The sequence below is a fragment of the Parus major genome, chromosome 1 (genome assembly GCF_001522545.3).
Source record: "Parus major isolate Abel chromosome 1, Parus_major1.1, whole genome shotgun sequence".
Classification (NCBI taxonomy): Eukaryota; Metazoa; Chordata; class Aves; order Passeriformes; family Paridae; genus Parus; species Parus major.
The window spans coordinates 98196018-98220175 of NC_031768.1; the positions used below are offsets into that span (position 1 = coordinate 98196018).

The window sequence follows — 24158 nt, forward strand, 5'->3', positions numbered from 1 at the left end:
GTGGCTTTGTTTCCTACTCATTTTTTTTCCATAGCTGTAGCAGGACACTGCCCACACATCAACACAGGTTGAGGATCTTCAGTCCTGGATCTAGACCCAAAGGATATCAGACCCAGCATACAGATCAGGTGAGCAGATCTCAGTCTTAGACCTGCCTTAATTGATCTAGGCGGATGTTTTTTACAGCAGTTGGAAAGGAAGCTTGCAGAAGAAGGAAAATAAGTGCATGACAGCAGATGAAAAGAATTTGTGTTCTTGGTAAAGCTCATAGCAAGGTCACTGGGTCCCTACTCTGTGGTGGGAAGGCTTCCTTCACAATCAAGGAGTGAATCAGCCAATGATGATAATGTTGTGATTCATCCAATACCCACATAATTATGATGTGCACAAATTCTGAGATACGATTCATCTTTCTCCCTTGGGTCTTCATGGAGCTCTTGGTGCCTGGCTCAGAGAAAATATTCCACTGTAATTGTCTGCAATAGGTGGAATGAATCCCACACCAGAGCTGGGCTCCAGGGAGAAGATGACAAAGTCATGTTTAAGACACTTGGTTACATCCCATGTGACAAACAACACTTTATTTTATGTTGGATTAGTTGCCCCTGGAGGAGGAACAAACCCGGGGGAAAGACAAAAGTGTTTTGAAATACTGTATCAGAATACAGAAACAAATCTGGCAGGGAGTAGAAAATGCAGAGAAATTAAATTCAAAGGAAACATGCTATTTTGAGAAAGTCTAAAGATGTCAGTTTAACAGCTGGTTTGGGACAGCCAAGAAAAAGCAAGCCTTGCAGATAAGGCAACCTAATTAGCAGGTTGGAAGGAGGGACTGGGACCTGTGACAATTGGAGAGTCACCAAAACAAAAGATGTTCTGCTCCCTGCCTTGGCTTCATGTGGCCAGGCACATCCAGGGTCCAGGCAGGGATGGGGCAGGGGACAATTTTCATCCTTGTAGGAAATTCCTCTGGGTCCATAAAGGCAGGAGATAACAGAGATAGTGCTAATAAGAATCTTGTTCTGTTTCTGTTTGGAATATAATTTTTGGATTATGAGGCCTCTGACTGACACCAAAACGATGAAAAAACAGAAGCTTAGAGAAAATGTTCAAAAATGGATGAATATAGTAAAATGGTTTTGGTGTTTCTTAGTTAAGCAGAGGAGAGTTGTTCTGGCTAAAAATGCAAATAAAAATTATACCTCAGCTGGTAGTGCTGCAAACTGATCAGAGTAAAGATGTTTAGCCCTGACATTTTCACAGTTTTGTGAGATTTTTCTCTCTGGACACATAACACTGCAGCAAAAAGAGCAAAAGGTTGAGCAATTAAGGATATAATATAAGTCCCTGTGAGGGCTTTGTCTTGCTTTTATTCAATGAAAATCACTTTCAGCTGGTGGCATGTCAACCTGTCTTACAGTGAAGCACCTGCTCTTCCCTAAAGTGAGCAGGCTCTGTTCAGACATCACCACCATGTCACAGTTCAGTGGCATCTCAAAACAGGAGCTATGATTTCTTCTAGCAGAGCAAGACAACTAAGCAATACCAAAGAACACCCAAAATATCACCTTAAAGTAAAAAAGAGGAAATTAATTCGAGGGCTGTTGAGTGTAGAGGGTTGTGCCTGTGCTTTAATTAGCTCAAATGAAGTTAGGAGCACCGTTCTGCAGGCTCGGCTCCAGCCGGGACCTGAGGGGAGCATGAGGGGTCCCTCTCACATGGAAGAACGGACAGGGGAGCTCAATCCTTGCCCCTTCTTGCCATCTAGTGGCTTGACAAAGCACCAGTCCTAGGCCTCACAGCTCATGTCTTTAAAACCCTCATCAGAAGAGAGGTGGGGTGCTGCATGCCCAGGGGAAAGGAAGACTGAGAAGCGGGTTCTGCACCTACACAGCCAAGTCAGCTCCATCCTCCCCGCCTGCTCTCCTCTGCCCGTTCTTCTTTCTGCCCTCCAGAAGATGGCCAGGTGGCAGAGGGTTTATCCACTCACTATGACCTGGTCTAGGCTGGAGAGGGCTTTAAAGTTTTACCTTTGGTGTTTCCTGAATAGCTGAGTTGGGGTTTGGCCAGCACTGAAGTGGAGGATGGTGGAAACACAGCACGGGTTTTTTTGGTCCTTGGTGTTACTGGGCTGGGTAGAATAACACCCTCCAGGCTTGAACACCTTGATGTAGTCAGCCAGGCTATGGGTGTGCTACCAGCCATTCCCCCATAGCAACAGACAGATGAAATTCTGGAATACATTGGGCAAAAATTTCCTGGTGCAGGCAACCCCCAGCTGTGTGGCCTTCCTTGGTACATGACATCTGTTCTGTAGCATCCACACTTTTTGTGACATTTTATCATGGCTTAACCATTTGAGAATAACCATTACATTAGAATGGTTAACTCGGATGTTGGCATCTGTTGCAAGAGCAAATGCAGGTGAGTGCATTGGTCTCTCAGTTCACTGAATCCCCCATCTGTGGGAACTGCACAAGTTGTTTTATCTGTAAACTTTTGGTACGTGGAAAATATTTCAAGTGTAAACTTCAGAGTATTTATTTTTCTGCAAGCAGATTCAGGTTATCAGGGTTTTTTTGGTAAAACATTTTCCAGAGGAAGTAGGATGCTTTGACACATTTGTCAAAAAATTCCCTGCAAGTAGAAAATGAAAGGCAATAATGTGCTTTGAAAGTCTGATACTTTCCACCATACCTTCCACAGTAATGAGATAAAGTAAAAACAGGAGATTACTTTATCTTTTTTATTTACATCCTTTCCCATCCCCCACATAGAGAAACTGAAGTGTATCTAACAGTAGTGGAGTGGAATTACAGGTGATTTCTCTGCCTGTGCCAGAGTGCAGTAGGCCAGGGCTGGCCTGGAGCAGCAGAGCGAGTCTGGCAGCTGGGACTTGTCCTCTCAGCCAGGAGCAAGGCAGGCAGCAGGCACTGGGGGCACCTCTCTGGGGATAGGGACAAAACATCAGCCCTAAAGTAGGGTCTGCTATCAGTCTGGTCAAGCCACAGATGATTGATACGCTCTTGGGACATGGAGAGGATGCTCATTATTATGGACAGAATGAGGGCTTATTGACTATGATCCTAGCAGCAGGCAGTCATGATGGGTTAGGTGCTATGCTCCTCACCCATTTTTTGCAAAGAAGTGCTCTGTCTGCTGACAGCGGTTGTTTTGGACCAAGGGGAAAAGAGCCATCTCCCTCTCACCTACCAAGTGCTGAGGTGGCTGTGGCTGCTGTAGTGTCCAGCCAGAAAGTGTAGACTCCCCAGCATTTATGAGCCTCTCCTATGCTTCTGCACCCTGTATATCTAGGAGCATGTTTACAGATAGCTTTTACAGATTTTAGATAAATTTTCAAAATTCTAAGCTATATTTCTCTGTGGTCTGTCTTCAGGATCCATGTCAAAGCATGTGACTCAATCACCTTTGTTGGGATGGGGTTTGCAAAGAATTCTTGTGGTCCCAAACCATAGAGCTTGTAGCAGAAGTATTTGTGAGCCAAGTCACCACTGAAAGAGCTCAGTTATATATTTGGTCTAATCAGTATGCATTTATCTGGCTTTTAAGGTATATTATGTCATCTCTGTAAGGGAAAGTAGGCAGGCAGGCAGGAAGGAAGGAAGGAAGGAAGGAAGGAAGGAAGGAAGGAAGTTAGAGGCTCCTCCTTCCACTGTCTTTGAAGTAGGTGTTGATAGATGTGTCCAGATGTGTTGGCAGTTGTGTGTAGAACTGTCACAACTCCTGGCAAAATAAATGCATACGTTTTGAAAATTGATTTTTAGCTGTATAAAGCATTTTCACAATCCATGTTTTCCTTGACATTATGGCCTTAAAATTGCTTTTCTAGTATTAGGGTGAACACCTATTACATAGCACCTGCACATTTTCTGGAACAATCATGGTGTTTCCAGAATTATGACTGCACAATCTTTTGCCTAGCACAGGGCACCGCTAGATTTTCTTGTTCCCTGTAAAGAAACTAAGGAATTATTTGAGAATTTTATTTGCTGACTCAGAGAAATAGGATCTTAGAAGGTAGCAGGTCCAATTTTTCAGGCATTGTGCTTCAAGAAAAGATGTCAACCAATCTGGAAGAGCAGAGTGAACAGCAAGTAAGACTGCTAGTCTGAGGAAGGACTGAAAGACTTGAGGTCATGAGGATATTATGAGATGTGAGGTCTTCAAATATAAATGCAAACCTGTAAAGAGGATGAGAATAAACATTCTCTGTGTCTACTTCAAACAGAGTAAGAAGTAACTGTTTAAAGTCTGAAAAGGTTTTCAGGATAAACATGTAGGAGAAGTCTCTGTTGGTAGTGATTATAAGATTCTGGCATATATAGTTTTGAATTACCAAAACCATCACTAAAGATCTTTAGAAATAAGTTAGTGAAAGGCCAAAGGTGGCTTCAGTCTTGTCCAGAATGATCTTGTCTTGGATCATTTTCCTGGATCATTTTGTCCTTCACAGTATGCATTCTCTTGCCTTTTACTCTGCAGTCATTATGTCACTCAATTCATTGTGCAGACAGGAAAGCTGGAGTGATAAAAACTATCCAGCCCTGAGCAAGCCAGTGTACCTTCAAAGCTGACCCTAGTTAAAGTGCCAGCTGGACTTAGGGGTCACCAGACTGTTCCATCCACTCCTCCATATCCATATCTCCTATGATGTTAAACATAACCCTAGGTGGGCTGCTCTTTACAAGAGCAAATGCATATTTAGTCAAAAATGTGTGCATATGGCTTTTGGGAAGGCAGTACCCATTCATTATTGAAACTGTTAGCCAGGAATTGTCTGATTTACAAGCAGTTAGCATTTCGTGGTTGCAAAATGGGTACTTTTTTTGCAAAACATGCTGAGAAATATCTTCCAAAGATTACTTCAGAGATGCCTTATGTTTCTTTATGTTTTTGCTAAGGAAAGACATTTCCAGGGCTTGCTCTGCTGGTAACAGGTGTTAATTCTGATACCAGATACCCTTTTGGCAACAGGCAGGTGCTGCAAACCTTCAGAGGAAAGGAAGCCTTGCACACCCACCTGTACCAGTCAACATCTCTCTGTGAGACTGGTCAACTTGCACTCGTAAGTGGAAATCTGAACTTCAGTAAGGGCTACAGCCTTGGAAGACAGTTGCAAAAAAGCATGAAGTTCTTCAGAATCTTGGGGAGAGTTTTTCTCTTGTTTTGTTCAATTACATTCTGTGCTTGCTTCCTGGCAGCATTTCTGTAATTTGAGGTCAGCCAGAGTACCTGATTTATCTCTGGGTTTTGTTTCATTTCTCTTTTGTAGGCTTAGAGCTCTGTAGCCCCTCTAAGAAAGAAAAGAAACCACACTGGAGGAGCAGAGCCTTGCATGGATGTTGGAAGCCATTTCTGCTCAAACTTTGTTTCACCATGAAAAGTCAGTGTCCAAAATCAAAGCATGCTTACTACTTCCCATCACTTGCATAAAATGCAGGACCACTGTTTTAACAAAGTTTGTTCTCAGACTGCAGAGAAGAGGAAGCTGGTAGGTCACAGGGGTTTTCAGCCTCTGACCAAGGTAGTTGGCCATCTTGTGCATGTGTGAGGTCCTCAGCTGGGGAGCTGCTAGTCATATGTTAACCACAAATTATATTGAGTTTTTGTGCCTTGATTTCCTATCATGAAGACAGCTTTTTAAATGTGACTTTCTTGAGAAAATGGAGGGTCTACTGAAGCTATCACTCCTCCAGAAAACTAAGACTGTCAATGAATAAAGTATGAACAAAGGAAGCTGAAAGCTACTAAATTTTTTTTCATTATTTAATGCATTTGAAATAGCATTTTCCAAAAGTTCTCAGCCTCTGTAGAATTTGTAAAAATGCAGTCTAAATTCTTGATGTAAAATTTACATAGTAGACTTCTGTGTGTTAACAACTTAAATACTATCCTTCCTGTAATCCAGAAACACTAGAGAGTAGGCAGGTTTCTTATTGCATACCAAAATTCAGTAATCCTATCTCTTTTACTGAGAGAGGTATTGTTTTAGAGAAGATTGCATAAGAGAAAATTATTGTAGCCTCTCAGACTTCAACCAGAAATCTATTATGTGTTTGACTGTCTAGGGCTCACTCATTTCACCTGATCTTTTAAAAGGCTTGTATGCTGTGTGGGTTGCTTTGGTGGGAGTGACCCACCATGCCTCTCCCTTGCAAGAAGAGATTGCAGTGAAGAGCAGTAATGTGAAGAGCAGTAATGTGCTTTGCTGGCATTAACAGACCTTTAGTTCCACAGATTTCACTATTTTCCTTCTATGTTGGTTAGTGGGTTTGAGAGCTATAGAGCTCTGTTTCTGTTCTGTGGGCTTCCTGTGTGACTATACCTGTACAGAGTATTTGATGCAAAAATAGGAAAAGAAAGACAAGTCATAGGAAATTATGTAGTATAAATGGGAGGATAAATTGGACCATGTCTTAGGAAGGCTGTGCAAGTGCTGTACATCTCCCACAGAATGGGTCCTGAGCATATTTGTTTCCCTTTGTGCACTGTTGTGATTATGTGGTTTCACTGTGTGATTTAACCTAGTAGTGGCACTTTTCGGTCATATATTGAGTGCACAAGGTGAATCAGGAGGTTTCTCTCCTCCAGCTGATGTCCTTCTCCTTAGTAGTATGCTGCAACATGAATATATAACATTTGGAGACCATCCACTGAGTCTTAATGCAACTGTTGTTGGGTGTGATGTCAAATCTGACAGTGTGTCGTGGTTTTAAACCAGTAGCTAAAGAAATTACTTATTTCTTGTTGTGAGATATGGATTAAAACAAGAGCAAAACAGGCTTAAAACTTAAAAGGAATAAAGACAGTTTATTAACAAACTACAAGAATAAGAACACTAGAGTAAATTTCCAGAAAACCCCTTCTTTTACATTTTTTACCATTTCTTTGTACACATGACATGATAACATAGAGACAAATAACTTTAGAACTCTGGTGGCTAAAAAAACAGTCTTAATTTTTGTTAGAGTCTTTTCATCAGTCTTTATAGAGAAACAGAAGTCTCTTTCTGCCAATCTATGGAGTTCCTCACCAGAAAACTATTGTTGTCATAGTTTTCTATTTCTCTAATGCCAGCTGCCCGGAAATCTGTCATTAGATCTTCTCCTCCCATCTCACATCTCTCCGAGGTGTGCATGGGTCACTAAAGTCTTGGGATTTCATTTTTAAGGATGAGTTATTCAAAGGCAGAAGTCCTCTTCATCTGTTTCTGTGAGCTCTCCTGGAAAACAGTTTCTCTTTGCCCCCAAGGCCTCAAAATCTTCACTCTACTTGATTCCAGCAACTCACAGTGTCTCTTTTGCTCAAAACCCACACTTTGAATACTCTATTCCTCCCAATACTCTCATCATGAATTACAGGAGTCTCTTATATGATTATTGTCCATCTCCATAGCTTTAACAAAAAGATATTTCAGCTATTAAGCATCTTCTTATTCTCTCTCTCTTATTTAAAACTTAACTCTTTCCCTCACTGTTGCATTGGTGGTTCTATGATGTCTTCTCTATGTTAATTGTCTCTCTCTCTCTCTGTCGTTCTGAGAGAAGGAGTAATCTGTATGTTTACTCAAGGTAGTAAAAGAATTAGAGGCTTAAAAAGCTACAAGAGTTCATAGTATCAGGTTTCAGTCTAGCAGCAACAACTACAAACCAAGCTCGGCTGACCAACGCTGCTTCTCCCCCCCCCCCTCCCGCGGCCTTGTCGGCCTGGAGGGAGGGGGGAGAGGCCGACACACAGCTTTGTTACCTTGCAAGAGCCGGAAGCGAAAAGAGATCGAGAGAACACTGTCTGTACTTCTTAAGGGGGTGTTTACAAGTTGAATTCACTTTTTAATGGTCAGATCTGCTGTCAATTCTTGGAAATGACTGATAATTGGTCAGGAGGAAAAACTCCCATCAGCCATCAGCACCTCCAACTTCCCCTCTCTCCTCAGCTGCCTTAAAGGTAAAGCTACCCCATGACACAGTGTTATCAGGAGGCACACAAGATGATGGGGATGAATGTGTTGCACCTAAAGTGACACTTCCGTTCACTGGCCAGTTTTAAAGCCAGTGGATGGTTGTGAAAGACTGCAAAGATTAATGTCTTGAGACATTTTGGGATGCCTGTGTGGGGAAAAGGGCAGCTCAGGCCTTGCCCTGTCCCACACCTCCCACCCCTAGAGCCTGTGACCCATCCTGCAGTGGTTCCAGTCAAGGGCACAGCGCAGGTGATGCTCCCCACCTGCCTCTGGAGCCCCTAGCCCAGCTCCTGAGTGGCCAAATGACCACAAGTCCCACCTGGTGGAAGGGCCCAGGAAAGCCAAGGGGTATTGAAGGCTGAACATGAGGTAATCACATTGTCTGGACCCTACCTCTCCTTTCTATCATCATTGGAACCCAGGAACTGATAGCTGTATGTGTGCTTTTCTGTATCTTTTCTGTCTTTCTCTCTCCTTCTTCTAATTCCCTCTTCTAGGAATTTTGAGTAACTTGAAATCAAACGCACTTAAAGTTTGCTAAGATGAGTGGGCCAAGCTAATGCTTTGAGAAGTGTTTCATGTTGATTTGATGTTGCACGAAATTTTTTTGCCAAAGTTTCTTGATTTTTTTAAAGTTGCCAATGAAGTCTTTTGTGTTGTTTTGACCTTTTGAGAATATCTTGTCAGTATTTCTCCTGTGCATCTAACTCAGAGTATATGAACCCTTTTAAAACTCTCGATGAGTGAGTTTCTTGGGGCCTTGCAATGGTGGAAATAACATTTAAATTTCATAAAAAAAGTTGTGACAACTGAGCAATGCTGATCTTCATGTGAAGAAATTACCTGCACCTTAAAAGGGATGTGCTCTCAGTCACCACCTTTTGTTTTCCTGCTTCAAAAGGCACAGTTTGCTTACCAAAACGAAGCTACACAGGATCCTGTGCTTTGCTTCTCTAGGCTCACATGTTGGTAAGGTGCTGAGGGACTTCCTGTTTATCTACAAATATCTCATCTTCCAAATCAAACTTGGTTCTCTGGGGATCTGATTAAGTCAAGGCTCAGCCTTCCTGAACAGGTGAAACAAGCCATGTTTAGATTTCACTAGCCTTCACACCTCTTGATGGTGAGACACTGTTCAGTCTCATTCTAGGCCCCAGATGTCAGCTGTGGCTCTGGGGCTGCTCTGAACAGACCTGGCAGTGTTTCTCACCTGCCTGACACAGTGAAAGCTCTACAGGCCCAGACAAATACACCCACTTTGGAAACTCAAACAAGTAACCAGAAACCATCCTCAGCCTTCTGAATGTCTTCAGACTCCTCCATACATGTATTATGGCACTGGCAGAGCACTGCAAAGTATCTTCAAGAACAATATTGTTTCATGTCTATGTATTCTCTGTAAGGATGGCCCTTCCCTCTTTTCTGCAAAGCCTGTACCCAGGTCATGTGAAGCCTGAAAAGGTTAATGCTTTTTCTTCTAACACATTTAGGCTTTTCATTGAATGGCTGTTCTTGTTGTTCAGTTTAAGACCAATGAAGTGCAATCTTGATCAGAGAAGCAAAGTGAAGTGAAAAGAAGGAAAACAGTAAAAGTAAGAAGACTTTCAGAAGCTGTGAAAATAGGGCTCAGAAAAGAAAAAGCAGAGAACTTAGAGCTAGCTGCAGCTGCAAAGCCTGAAAGTAAAGAAGATACAATAATACAACATGCAGGGATATGAAACAATAGTTGAGTTTTTAGGCTTGGCTAAGACAGACCTTAAGGCTGCACAAAAATATGCTTACCAAGATAGCACAAGGTTATAAGCTTAATATTGGAGTATTGTGTATTGTTAACAGAAAGCAAACAAGCAAGCATTGTTTGAAGGTGTATGTGTGCTTTTACTGATTGGCTAGAACAATTGTCTGTAAGTTTAGCAATATGCTATTGGCTGAAAAATTTATGAAATTATGTTCTGTAACAAAGAGATCTTTGGCTGCTCAAGGCAGACGTGAGCTTGTGCCATCTCCTGTATCTGTAGCTGAGACTGGTACCTGAATAAAGCTTGTGATGCATCAGCTGGCAGTCCCATCACATTTGTGAAAAAACGCCAACAAAAAATAAATATAATGAAGTGAAATGAAGGAAAATTAAGTGGAACATAATGAAATGAAATGAAATGAAATGAAATTATATTACTTGAAAATGAGAAATTTCATTTACTTTCATAAAAAAAAGAAGTTACATTTCATGAAAGGAAATCAAATGAGAAATCAATTAATGAAATAAAAGGAAATTTGGTTGTTTATAATGCTGTCTTGACTAATTCTGTGTCTGTTGTGGTGCTCTTATATGTTATAAACAAAAATCTTCCAGAGCTTTCTCTCTTTAGGGCTTCCATCCTTGGATCCAGTGCACTGTACATGTAAGTATAACAGCACTTGCCTATACAGATGCAAGTATAACTGCTGCATGCAATAATAAATAATGCTTAGCCCTCAGATATATTTCTTATTTTCATGTTTTAAAAATTACTGTTTTCACAAAGAAATATGAGTTCAATTCTATAGATACAGAAATCAAAGCACAGAGAGCCTGTTGAGCATTTCTGAGATTATAGTGCAGCCTGAGGGGGAAGAGGATGCACCACCACAGAGCCTCAACTATTTACTTCACTTTCTGTAACAAATAAGTAGTGCTGTGACTAGAAATTCATTTTCCATTTCTCAGGCAAATTTCTAAGCCTACTCTTGTGTTTGCTGGGTTGAATCCTAAATTTCAGCCACTGACCAGTCTTATTGTGGTCTGATAAGATTAGTGTGCCAAGTGGTGGCAGGAATTTTATTAGAGACTAATAATCTAATTTTATTAGAGGCTTGTATAAATATATATACAAGATGTACTATGCAGAACTAGCACTGAAGTGGAAATCCTGTACTTCAGCTTTCAGACAACCTTTAAAACTTCCAGTGTATAATTCCTTCTCTCTATAGCTATGCTGGGTTTAAATGAATTCTCTGAACCAGTGGTGCTCTTTTTGATGTAGCTATCAGTCACTTTTACAGGTCCAAGGCACAGTTAGCAAGTTTGTTTCTGTCAGAAGAAAATGGTGTCCTTCTGAACAGAAAGGTGAAGCAAGGGTTTTTCTGAGGTGCTAGGTGCTGCACTTGGGTCACCACAACCCTGTGCAGTGCTCCAGGCTGGGGTAGAGTGACTGGAAAGCTGCCAGTCAGGAAAGGCCCCGAGGGTGCTGGTCAAGAGCAGATGCACATGAGCCAGGTGTGCCCAAGTGGGCAAGGGCACCTGGCCTGTACCAGCAATGGTGTGTCCAGCAGGACCAGAGAGTGACTGTCCCTCTGTGCTGGGCACTGCTGAGGCACCTCCAACCCTGGGGTCAGTTCTGGGCATTTCACTATGAGGACATTGAGGTGCTGGAGCGCATCCAGAGAAGGGAACAGAGCTGGGGAAGGGTCTGGAGCATCAGAAGCAGCTGAGGGGGTAGGAAGCTCAGCCTGGAGAAGCAGAGGCTCAGGGGGACTTTCTCCACAACTCCTTGACAGGAGGGTGGAGCCAGGTGGGAATCAGGCTCTGCTCACAGGGAACAAGGGACAGGACAAAATAAAACAGCCTCAAGTTTCCAAGGGCACCAGGGGAGGTTTAGATTAGGAATTATGAAAAAGGGATTGTCAAGTTTTGGAATAGACTTCTCAGGGAAGTGGCCAAGTCACTATAACTGGAAGTGTTTGAAACCCACGTGGATACAGCACCTGAGGATACTGTTCAATAGTGAACAGGGAGGTGGTGCTGGGTTGATGGTTGGACTTGAGGATCTTAAACATCTTTTCCAACCTTAACTATTCCATGATTCAAGGCATGCTATTACTGCCCTGAAATCTTGTGGGCAGTAGTGTGGTGATTACACTCCCTTTTATTCCATTTTACAAGGAGGATACTACTGTGGAGTAATCTAGATGAAAAGTACTCATCCATGAAAAGGTATTAAGGTTATCTGCCTTCAGATCAGTCACTGACCTTGCAAAGAAGCAATTTAGAATAATCAAAGTGATGCAACAGAGGCAATGCTGGAGTTTTAGCATCAGTAACTATGAAACAATACAGCTCATTCCCTACCCTGTCTTTTCAGTTAGACCTTCTCAATGCCACCTTTAAATCCATTCTCAACTACTCAACGAAAGGTCTAGGAATTTCTCCTCTGGAACCCCAGCATTACCTATTAAAAAATGGACTTCAGTGATCAACAGCTAAAAATCTAAAATAATAGCTGTTGAGGTACAGCTGTATGTAATGTAATTGACCATGCTACAAACTCAGCATCTGAAAATTTATACTATTAATTTCTAAGAGTTTATCACACACAGGAAGAGACAGCAATCCAGAGACTACAGAGATTGACAAAATTTATTTATTTATTCCCCATTTTTTTGACTTTTCAAAGAAACCCACTACAAATACCATCCAAGTTGGAATATACTAGTATGCTACCACTGTTAAAAAAAAAAGGCATGAAAAAAAAGTATAGTTGAAGGTTAATAAATTCTGATACATCTGCATGTTAACTTAAGAGTCCTTATTATTCTAGGACAGTGGAAGTACAGTAGACATTCAGTGACAGCTAATTTGCCAGCTCATGAAGACAAACAAGGACTGATCAGTGTGTCTGCCTTCTCTTTAAAAGCCAATCAGCAATAAATAGATAGTGTCATTCATTGTCATGCAGGAATGATTGTGGTCTCTCTACTTAGCTGGGCTCCTGGATTTTCATGATTTTAGGCTACTGGGTGGTTGAGGAGTTTGGGAAAAAAGAAACTTTGAAAGGTTTAGTTTATTAGAAGAGGCTACGTTTAAATTTTATACTTTAACATATTATCACTGTAGTTTCATGCCTTAATGTCTAACAGCAACAACATTCTTTTTTCCCCCATAGAAGGGAATATTGTGAATGCATTATAATCAAAAATCAAATTTTTACATCACCTATGTTATATTCAGCTGTTATATTAAGAGGTATCACCTGGGTTAATTACATAACACCATGTTAGAATATGCCTAAAGTGAGACATTTTAATCACCTATGCTGTGGCTTAAACACCACTTTTCAGACATAACTCTGCATTATTTCTGAATGTTTTAATATATCTTAAAAATATACCAATTAAAATAAATTATTGTTATATATTTCTTTATATCAAAGAAGAATCTTCAAATTTACAAAAAGCCAGTCCAGAGGTAAATATGTGTCATATTCCACTAGTGAAGAATTTAAAGTAAATGACATTATTTCCAAATAGTTAAGTTCTTTCAACATACAGTTTATTGCCTGCTCTTTATTTGTTATTTAGCTCACAGAAAGAAGAAAGAACATTTTGTTTCACAAGAATGTCTCTCGACAGAGTGGACATGTGGATTTGTTGCTGGATGAGAACCATTTGTACTGAAAAAGAGAAATACATCTGTTTAATATACGAAGGCAAGCTGAGTATCAGAAACACTAATACATAATCAATAATAACCATTATTGCCAGGGATCTGTGTTGCTAAGCTGCACCAGGGCAGGTTTAGACTGGACAATAGCAAGCAGTTCTTCACAGAAGTGATTGGGCATTAGATTGGGCCGCCCAGGGACGTGGTGGAGTCACTGTCCCTGAAGATGTTAAAGAAAAGACTGGATGTGGCACTTAGTGTCATGGTCCAGCTGACAAGGTGGTGTTATGTCATAGGTTGGACTCAATTTCAAATGTCTTTTCTAACCTAGTTAATTCTGTGATTCTGTGAATGTAAATTAAAACATTAACTATACTTTTTTAAAAAACAACAAGAAACAGCAAAAAAACCCCTTTCCCTCATGCATGTATGCATGTGTATATGTACATATGTATTTATATATACACATATTAGACAAACACTGTGTAGCTGCTCTTCTCTCATGACCTGCACTTATATCTTAGTACAAAATCCACAGAAATAATTTATGAGTGCAGGTAATCCCAGATCCTCCAATAACAAAGTGGAAAATTGTTGGTAATACAGAAGTTTCTGGTTTAAATTATATGGGTAGCCAGGCTGGATGAGGCTTGGAACAACCTGGTCTAGCGGAAGGTGTCCCTGCTCATGGCAAGGGGTTGGAACTAATGAGCTTTAAGGTCCCTTCCAACCCAAACTGCTCTACGATTTTTTGCCTGTTTAAAAATATTTACTCCAGGTACTTACCAAGCAAGCTGAATGAAACTTCTTCTTGCATGTTCTGCAAGCTTTTTTGGGAAGAGAATAGTTTGAACCATGAATGACTGAAAAACAAATCATGCAATCTTCAACGCCTTCAAAACGTTTATCCACGTTATTCTTCCACAGAGATAAGCCTTCCATAATACTTCCATTCTAACAGAGAGAAAAGAGCTGTCAATACTGTAGAACTCCTTTGGATTATTCCTGTTGTGGTCATAAAAACATGAAGGAAACAAAGCCTGAAGGATTTATAATCTGAAATGACATGCAATACATGCAGTGCATAATTTATAATACTCTGACTTACAGAAAAATGAGAATTCATCAGAGCAGGAAGAGTATATTCAGGAGCATTTAAAAAGGGATTTTGAAATTTTCAATCACTGGTTTGTTTTGTTCTAACCACAGATGATGCAATTTCAGCAACCATCAGTCTTTTAGAAAATTCTGTGGATGGGGTTTTTGGTTTTGATTTTTTTGTTGTTGTTGTTTGTGGTTTTTTTCCAAATAGTTGAGATGGTACTGCCACACAGGACAAACACTGGCCCACATCCTAAGAGCTCTAAATTTTCAACTTGGGCTCTGGATTTAACAGGACCTAGTAGGCTGACCATTTTACCTCTGTGTATGTATCTGGAGAAAAGCAGATGGTAAGAGTGACCCAATTCTATGAAGGCCTTTGCAATCTACTGATGAGATCTATTACACAGATCCATACAACACTGCATTACTTTGAATATTTTTCTGCTATAAGGACTTTTTAAGTTTTCAAAACTAGGAGCTTTATTTCAGTTCACCTGATGTGTAAGATATGTGCTTAACTGTAGCATCCAATTGCGCCACTGCTGTACAGCCACACCAACCCTCTTTCCACTCTCAACTGTTATGGATCCCAGTGGATAATTTGATGGAAGCTGTATTATTAGTTCAATAAAGATATCATCAACAGAATAGGTTGCAATGACTTCTCGTGCTGCAGACCGAGCTTTTACCTTTAAAAAAAATATAGGTATTAAAAAATGCCACAGAGACATACTCAGCATCTCTAGTCTTTGTGTATGTGTATATATATATAGTAAAAACATTACAATACACATTAAATTATTTTCTTAGATCAGGTAAACACTTTTTTTCAAAGAAAACAAAAATCTACTCATATCTTGGTAAACTAAAAGGAAATTACCAGCCATTTTTCAATCTACTGATTGATTACACCTTTTAATAAACAAAAAAGTAGTATATTTATAGCAGTACCTTCCACTGACTGACGCCCTCAACTTCTTCAACATCTTAAAATGCATTCTTTCATGTCTTTCCAAGCAGAATATTAATAAACATATATTTAATTTATTTTCCAAGAAAAAAATATGTTTAATCAGTTATTTAGAACAAAACTGCATTAATATAAAACAGAACTGACAGTCTGGTTCTGTGAAGTAAAATTTCTTGAAATATTTGTAAAAAACTCAAGCGAATAAAAAGAAAGGACAAAAAGTCTTACTGTCATGCCATTAAATAACTGTGTGCTAGTCTGAACAGAGGATATTTCCTGGGAGGAGAGCACACTGCTGACATATTTGCTTGTGAATTTATCCACAACATTGAAGACACGCTTCTCACAGCTATTCCACCACAGCCTCACCATTGCTGGCAGATCTTTCAGTGTTATATGGTACACAGAGCACGCCAAGTGTGGGATCTGGGATGACAGCACCCCTGTCCCTGGGAGGGAAAGAAAAGGTGTTGAAATACTCTTAATACATTAGTGACAGATGTTGGTGCCTCCACACCACATTAAAAAATTGTGATTCCAATATAAATAAGTGGTAACTGGAATTTCATGTACATGCTCCTATTATTGCTATTCTAAGGGCTTGTTTGACTCAGGCCTTCTTCACCAGGCTGGTTTCTTTGTTCCTTAGTCTGACACTCCACACCCCAGAAATCACCTTCTAATTTAGAGACTGAACTCCAAGTGAACACCAGGAATCAACAGTAATTTTGTATTGCAGAAATCACAAAACACTCACTTTGGAGTGAACAAACAATAAGGTGTTTGGTGGACAGCTGAGCTTTGCAGGCATGTATTGAAATGGCCTCAAGTTCCACCAACAGAGGTTCAGGTTGGATATTAGGAAAAAATTCTTTGCTGAAGGAGTGGATAAGCATTGAACAGGCTGCCCAGGGAAGTGGTGGAGTCACCATCCCTGGAGGTGTTCAAAAAACATGCAAACAGGGAACTCTGTGATATGGTTTAAGGGGCATGGTGGTGTTCAAAGGGTGAACCTGGGTGATCCCAGAGATCTTAATGATTCTGTGACGAGTTAAGGGAAGACTTTTCCTTGGGATGTCATGTTAGTGATTCTTTCTTATTGTCATACACATAAATTGTTCATTACACAGTGATGTCCAATCAAAACCTTAAGTAATGGCAACTCCATTTCCTTTCTTATACCTGCATAGGTACATAAAAAATAATTCAATGAAGGGACTCAAAAATCTAATTCTCTTTCATGTTTTTCAGCTAAAAAAAGCAGCATATCTTCTCTCATCATCACTGATTAACCAGGTCTTCTGAACAGCATGACAAAAACAACATACAATTTAACATCTCAAACATTTAAAAATATATATTAAAATATTTTTAATATTTTGAATTTATATATTAAAATACAAATAAAATACAAACATTTTATTTAATATTTTAAAAATATATCTAGAAGCAATGGTTCCAGAATAGATCACACATTTCTAGTATTTTGGAATCGTTAGGATTCAATAGTAGTGATGTATTATTCCTGGGTTTTGTTTTTCTTGGTTTCTCTGATAAACATGTCAACTTTGGTTAAGCTTCAAATGCGGAGTGTTAGCCAAAGATTATTAAACATATGTATTTGTCTCTCTGTGCATTTGTTTTATAGGTAAGATTTTCTCAATTATTTTTAAGAGAAAAAGCTTATTTAAATATAACAACTCTCTCAAATGCACAAATACAAGTTTTACTAACCTTTGACATCTAAACGAAGCTCTTCAGTAAAGAAGGTTTTTGTGTCCTTATTTGGAACTTCTGAAGTTGGCCCAGAAAAGACAGGGTTTTCAGGCATAAGCCTGAACAAGTGATAAAGCAGTTTATTCAAGCTTTTAGTTCTTCTAAGGTATTGTGAGTAGAGAACTCGCAGCTGGTGGCATTAAAAAAAAATAAATCACAAAAAAACCAAAACACAGTAAATACAGCCTACTCTATAAATAATACAATTATGTCCTTGCAGGGAGGAAGAGCAACACTGTGATTCAGAACTAATGTTTAGAAAAGAAGTTTAGCTCTGCACCATCTTGAATGATTAGATTATAATTTGTACTAAGCTGGTTTGAAAATGCAAGAAAGAGTCTTAGTTCTTCACTGCTCTAATCTTACCATGCTCAAATACAACGGTGCAGAAATCTAAGTCTCCTGGTGCTTTCAGAATTTTCACTAATTTCACAAAAACAAGGGATAAGAAGTTACATAATTAAAAGAAAAAGGCTGGACGAAACTTCAAGACTGAAACTAAATAAGTAGGATAAGAAATTCAGTTAAAAAGAAAAGATTCTGAAAATGTACCTGAGAAGAAGCTGCTTTAAAGAAAGCTAATGTTAACTTCCAAGTGAGAAGATATCCTAGAACAAGGCAGAACTCATCGCTCAGGGGTTGAATAACTGCAAATTCTCCAACTGGAATGCATTCCAGGATGTTTTCTAGCAGGAGTTCTTGGGTGGCCAGGATAGACATAAGAGCTGCTGGAGGTGATCTGTGGAAAAACGTTATCTGGAATAGTAAACTCAAATCTTGAGCACAGTATGAAATGAATTTATGTTCACAGCCTTCCTAGAAAGTCATGAAAGTAAAACCATGCATAGAACATAAATTGAGCCTTTTATTACAGGAAAATTTACTCTTTTTAAAATTTCTTCTTTTTCCTTGAATGGGATAATTGGTATTTTTACCTTCTTAGAAGACAAATTTAAACTGAATGCTGATCACTTCATCTGGGAGTGGCTGAGCTGATTTAACCTACATCATCAATAGCTGTTTTGCTTGCTTTCTCTGGAGTCACACCAACAAAGGAGCAACTGAACAATGATCTCCTAATCACTGTTGGCTGTGGGTTGAAAAGCCTTTTGCAGCTCTGCAGTTAGGAAAGGTATTAATCATTGGGCTGAGGTTAAAAAGGAATTTTAACCAGTTACCACATTCCCTCTTCAAACCAGAGACCTCACTAGATTCAAGCTATATAAAACACACAGGTTAATTTTGTTCCATTTCAAGTAATTGAAATTACCTGTGCAGATGGACAGATTCTGAATACAAGTAAAAATTTTCTATTATAAAGCATATATGGCACTTAGTCCAGTAACTGCACCTAAAAACAACTGCAAATACTGACTCCAGTTTGAATGCAAAGGCAGATAGGATCAAAATATTTAATATTTTAAATATTTATAAACTTATTGTCATAGCTGTGCAATTTTTTAACATCTCCTGGCTGACTGCTACTCTGCTGCAAATTTCAATCTTTTAACACATTTTAAAAATATGGAAGACAGTCATATAAAAAGTGAGGGAAAAGATACACACAATGCCAATTCCTCCTCTTCGTCACCATAGGACTTGAGATCTTCATCATCAAATTTAGGCAATTCAGGCATTAATCTATAGAAATATGGAAAGGAAATCAAGTATAATTTTAAAATAATTTTTAATAAATTATTTTAATATATGTGATGCATTCTTCTTTGCTGATCAACATCAACACTACTGACAGACAATAAAATAATGGCAGTTATTCTTTAACAACAACACAGAATCTTTTAGAGACACATCACCATTGCAAAGATGGTTCATGAGTGACAGCCAATGAGCATGTATCCTTGCTCACTTCTCTTTCCAGGCCTCTTACTTTTCCTGAGTCATGCCAAAATAATTCTCTATCAGAATAAAGCTATTGCAACTTTATGCCTCAGTATAAGTGAAAGATAATGGTGGCTGGCTTAAGCAATCTGCCTTGCAATCTGCATTTTGGGGAGCCAAATGTACATATTTTTCAAAATCTGTATTGCCTCTCTAGGTACTGGAAATATCCAAGAAGTTCACAAGAACACTACCCATCTATACCAATTTTCTTACCTAAATTAGTGAAAATAAAAATATCATACTATTTAATGGTAGTGTCAGGCCCAGATCAAACCTGAAATATTTCAGTTTACATTTTAGGATTCTATGAGTACTAAAATATGGGCTAAAAACAAATACCTTTATTAGGTCTGCTAATACAATTAACCTTAGCATTCATAGTTTTATATAGTGTCCTCCAAATAAGAACACAAATTGCCCAGATAAAGATTTTCTCCTATAACGCAACATGATTTTGCTACAAGTGCGTATTCTATAGCCCATTTTTTTTAAAAAAGGGGCAGGAGGGCTGAGAGGTGATGAGTGAAAAATTTGTAGCCTCTTACTTATGCATCATATGGTAGACAGAAACCTGTACAGGTCGAGCCCGGAAAAGCAACAATGGAGAGAGTGTGTTCAGTAGAGTCTGGAGATTGTCTGGAAGATTTGTCTTCTGGCCTGCAACAAACTTCGGTGGCAGCTTATGGTTTAACAACTGGTCCTTTGAGATGTAAGTTAGAGCTTCACCCAAAGATGTTAACACAGAATTCTGAAAAGAGCCTTCTGATGCATTTTTGGTTTCTCCTATTTAAAAGAAGACAAGCTGTGATGAAGAATGTATGATGATATTATAAACAAGCTCTGCTGAAACAACTCAAGACTGCTTTTGGCAGGTTCCACCTAATCTTAACAATCTCTATGCTACATGCAATCACTTTATTAATTAGCATGTAAGTGTTAAAAAAACTGAGTTGTTATAAACTCTATTTACATTATATTCCTGTAAATTCAAAAATGTGGCCTGATCAGTTCTATTTCAGAACACCCTGGCTGTTATTGTCATATACTTGCCTGTGATTTTCACCAACAAAGGTAACAGCAAATTGTGAATTCCCTCAGAAAAGAATTCCTTCCATTCACTGACCAAGTTCTTAGGAAGATTTGCAGTAGTGTCAGGAGCTGCAGTCTCAAAGTAAGCACTAAGGGCAGATGCCAAGTCACAACTGACACAAGCAAAAATCTGCACAAGCGGGACATGGTAAAGTGAACGGCTCTCACTTGTTGTCTAGGAGGAAATAAACACAGAGTAAGATTCCTCAACCATAAATTTGCTTTAAAATATGTTTCACATCTCCTGTCTACACCAGGAAGTGTCATTTCAAAGACAATTCAATTGCAAGAACCATTTGAAAATTATTTGGGGTAGGGAGGTTTGTTTAAAAATAGAATTTGTACTTTAATACAACTTCCTGAAATGAATTTTCAAGTCTCACCAACATTTAGAACCATGGATTGTTTCCATTGTATAACCTTCCTTATAATGACAAGAAGAAAATTCAATGGACAACATGCTACTAAAATCTAGAAATTATTGAAGTGGCTATTTCCTCTCCCCCAACACAGCTGCTTTCATTTTTGTTCTTACTAGTTCTGTCAGAAAGGAGTATCACTATCAATTAAAAATATTCCCTACTTAGTCTACACAACAAGATTCTCTTGAAAGTTTTTTGTTTGTTTTTAAACAAAACACATAGCTCTGAGGCACATACCATTAGGTAAGATTAATCCTGAGACCAAGAAAGGTCACATCAAGTTTCCAGCCTGTCCTTCTAAATATATAGGTGATAGAGAGTGAGAGATTCTGTATCTTTATTTAATTAATCAGGAAGGAATCAGCTGACTACTGGCACTACTGACCTCTTTCCCAACAGCATTAGAATATAACTTTGATATTCCATATGATCAGTTAGATACTGAAATGCATACACTGCTTTTTATTCAGTAATTTCGATGTAACATGTTAGACTGTGTCTTAAAGGAATATTATTTTTCAAGACAGAGACCTACAGCAGACATATTTCAAGAATATTGCCAATTACCAATGCCATTATTAAATACCATATTACTTGAACAGTGAGCTGATTTTATCTCCATACACAAAAAGAAACAGGACTGTATAATAGCTTGTGCTTTTAAACCACGTATGACCTTTGTCCAATGTCCAAAATAAACAGGATTTTGTGCATTTTTTTTAACACTGTGTCAAATATTTGGTACACCGAGATTACTGTGTCCCTGCCATATGCAGGGAATAATCAAAAAGGTAAGTATATTAGAAGTGAAGATGCTTCCATATTACCTCTAACCAAGCCAGCATGGAGCACATCAAAAAGTCCCACTCGTTATCAGCCAAAGGAGCTGTGGAATATTTCAGCAACAAGGGAAGGTAACGCATCATCTCAATGTTGAAACCAAGCAATTCAGCACTTGCTTCTTTCAGATTGCTGTAATAAAAACACAACCAAAGCTTACACAGCTTCGTGTTATAGACATGAGTATTTGTATTCTCACCTTCACTCCTCCTCACAGGACAAATTTGTCTGGCTCCACCACACTCTGCCCTATGTGCTTTTGATATTCTGTCTTTCAAAGGCAGAGTGCTACATTAGCTGCCAAGTCTAAATAACATTCCTAAATTACAGATTCATACATTTCTACAATTCACACAATTGCTTGAGCAATACACTTACATAAACTATGAATTTTAGAAATTTTAATTAAATCAATGCAAGAAAAATAATCATTTTCAGTTACTGATTTAGGAAAAAATATTAGCCCTCAAGTGTCCAAATAAAATATATTACAAATTTAGATTATTAGGAAGAAATCCTTCCCTGGGAGGGAGGTGAGGCCTCAGCACAGGTTGCCAGAGGAGCTGTGGCTGCCCCATTCCTGGAAATGTTGAAGGCCAAGTTGGATGGATCTTGGGACAACTTGGTCTTATAGAAGGTGTACCTGCCCATGGCAGGGGTTGGAACTGGAGGAGCTTTAAGGTCCCTTCCAACCCAGACCACTCTATGGTTTTATGATTTTTTTGAAACTCTGTTGCCTGGATTTTTCTTATGATACTCAAAAAAATAAATTTCTGTACATTTTTACTCCTTGCTGGAAGCTTTTCAAGTTACATCTTTGGGTCCAGAATTTTTAAAAGACAGCCAACCTAAGTTTGCTGTGCAAGTTTTATTCCTGCTACCAAAATAAGCAATCAGAACTTGGAACTGAATATCCAGCAACACCTACAGAAGTTGGTGAGCTCTGAATGCAGTTGAAAACACTTGACACCTTTCAAAAGCATTTACAAAGCTCCTTAGTTTTCTCAGCCTTCAACCACCCAGGTAACTTTCTGCAGTATGAGTTAGTGTATACTTAAAACAGATATATTAAACCAAGGTTTCTACAAAAGCTTAAATATGTAATATTAGAGCAGTAGATGGCAGCTGTATAAACTGATTTTGTTAACTAGTCTGTATTTTTAAACTCTTGTCTTATAAATAAGAAAAGAAAGTCAAATTATCTCAAAGTTGTGCCCACCAGCTAAAGAGAAAGCTGTCCTCATTATCATTTTTCCAAGATATTATGATTTTCAGTATTGCAGGTAGTAGATGATCACAATCAATACTTCTATCCTTCAAGCAGGAGTTCAAAATGGAAAGGCACCCAAATGCTCCTATAATAATAAAAATGTAAACTCAGTAGTCATAATTATCAAGACCAAACAAATATTAGAATGTGTGTCAACGGAACTTAACTTTAATATCATAAGACAGTTTGGACAATACCTAAGCTTTCTTCTTTGAACACTTAATCCACAGATGTCATTGTTAAATCAAAATACAATATCCAATCCAAACTTTTTAAAAAAAAAACTCCTATACGATTAAGTGATAAGTTTATAAATTTTTTTAAAAATGAAAGATACCTTCTAAGATTGAAATTTCTTTGTGCTACTAAAAATACAGTATGCTAAGCAACAATTTGGACAGATAATTAAGACAATGCAACTGAAAGCTGTGAATTCTAATGTTATTGGAATGTTAACTGGAGTTCTAGTCCAAATGGTAGTTTTGACTTTTAGAGTGAAGTACAACTGTTGCATTAGTACTGTTTTCCATTTTTAAGAAGAACTGTATTTGTCTAGATTCCTTGGAGAAAATGAACATTTCCAACAAGCACAATGACAAAAAAATAATGTAAAGTATCACATATGCACAGCAAAACCAACCAACCAAACCCCTGCTTCACTTAAACAAGTTCAGCAGTGTTTTTTTACAGCTGACCTGAAAAGAAAGACACCATTGGAATGGTAAGCCCACAACCTACATACCACTTAACATGAATTTGGACATATATGTTGTGCTCAGGAATCCCTAGAAACCTGAGAAGTAGTAGAAGGGAAATGCCAATTACAAATAAAAGGCCTCCACGACAGAGGAGTGAGGATTCTTCCATTTTCTTCTGTTCAAAGTTTCATAGACACATTTCTTTGCCTCAGTGGTTCACTTAGAAAGCCAGGAAGCCTCAACTAAGTTGAAAGAGTAGGAAACTACCACAGTTGAGACTTTTTAGATTCCTCTCAATTTTTGCATGACACTAACACTGACAATTTTCACACCTGAAGAACATACATTTGAAGAAGTCATCTAAAATCCTGAGAACACTGCCATGGGACAGATGTCCACAGTTTAATGTAACAAAAGATAGTGTTTTTTTCAATTTAAGTAAGCACAGTTCTGTTACAAAATAGAAAACCTACACTTCAATTTTCATATAAACTGATCAATAAGAGTATGTGAAAGAACACACAAAAGCAGTAAGGGACAGAAACAGAAAGGACATTCTTCTTAAATGACATCTAATTCATACAGATAGAAGGACTTTGTGTGAGCATTTCCAAATAATTTTCTTGGAAAGCAGCGAGTTTGTGAACACATAGACCCAAATTAAGTGGCTATATTCAAAGCAGTATC

At 38.6% G+C, this 24158-nt stretch overlaps 1 protein-coding gene across 2 annotated transcripts in view; it reads right to left on the minus strand.

Annotated features, from left to right (window-relative positions):
• Positions 1-12359: 12359 nt before the first annotated feature.
• Positions 12360-24158, minus strand: part of LTN1 (listerin E3 ubiquitin protein ligase 1) — a 31207-nt gene continuing 19408 nt past the window's right edge. For both annotated transcript variants that reach the window (XM_033518024.1, XM_015625142.2), the window contains exons 20-30: positions 22723-22858; positions 21491-21635; positions 20203-20416; positions 19698-19935; positions 18817-18891; positions 17803-17989; positions 17209-17380; positions 15703-15923; positions 14999-15193; positions 14187-14354; positions 12360-13410 (exon numbers count right to left, since the gene is read on the minus strand). In XM_033518024.1, coding sequence (XP_033373915.1) covers positions 13348-13410; positions 14187-14354; positions 14999-15193; positions 15703-15923; positions 17209-17380; positions 17803-17989; positions 18817-18891; positions 19698-19935; positions 20203-20416; positions 21491-21635; positions 22723-22858 — 1814 coding nt within the window. In that variant the 3' untranslated portion in view covers positions 12360-13347. The remainder of the gene's footprint in view (positions 13411-14186; positions 14355-14998; positions 15194-15702; positions 15924-17208; positions 17381-17802; positions 17990-18816; positions 18892-19697; positions 19936-20202; positions 20417-21490; positions 21636-22722; positions 22859-24158) is intronic.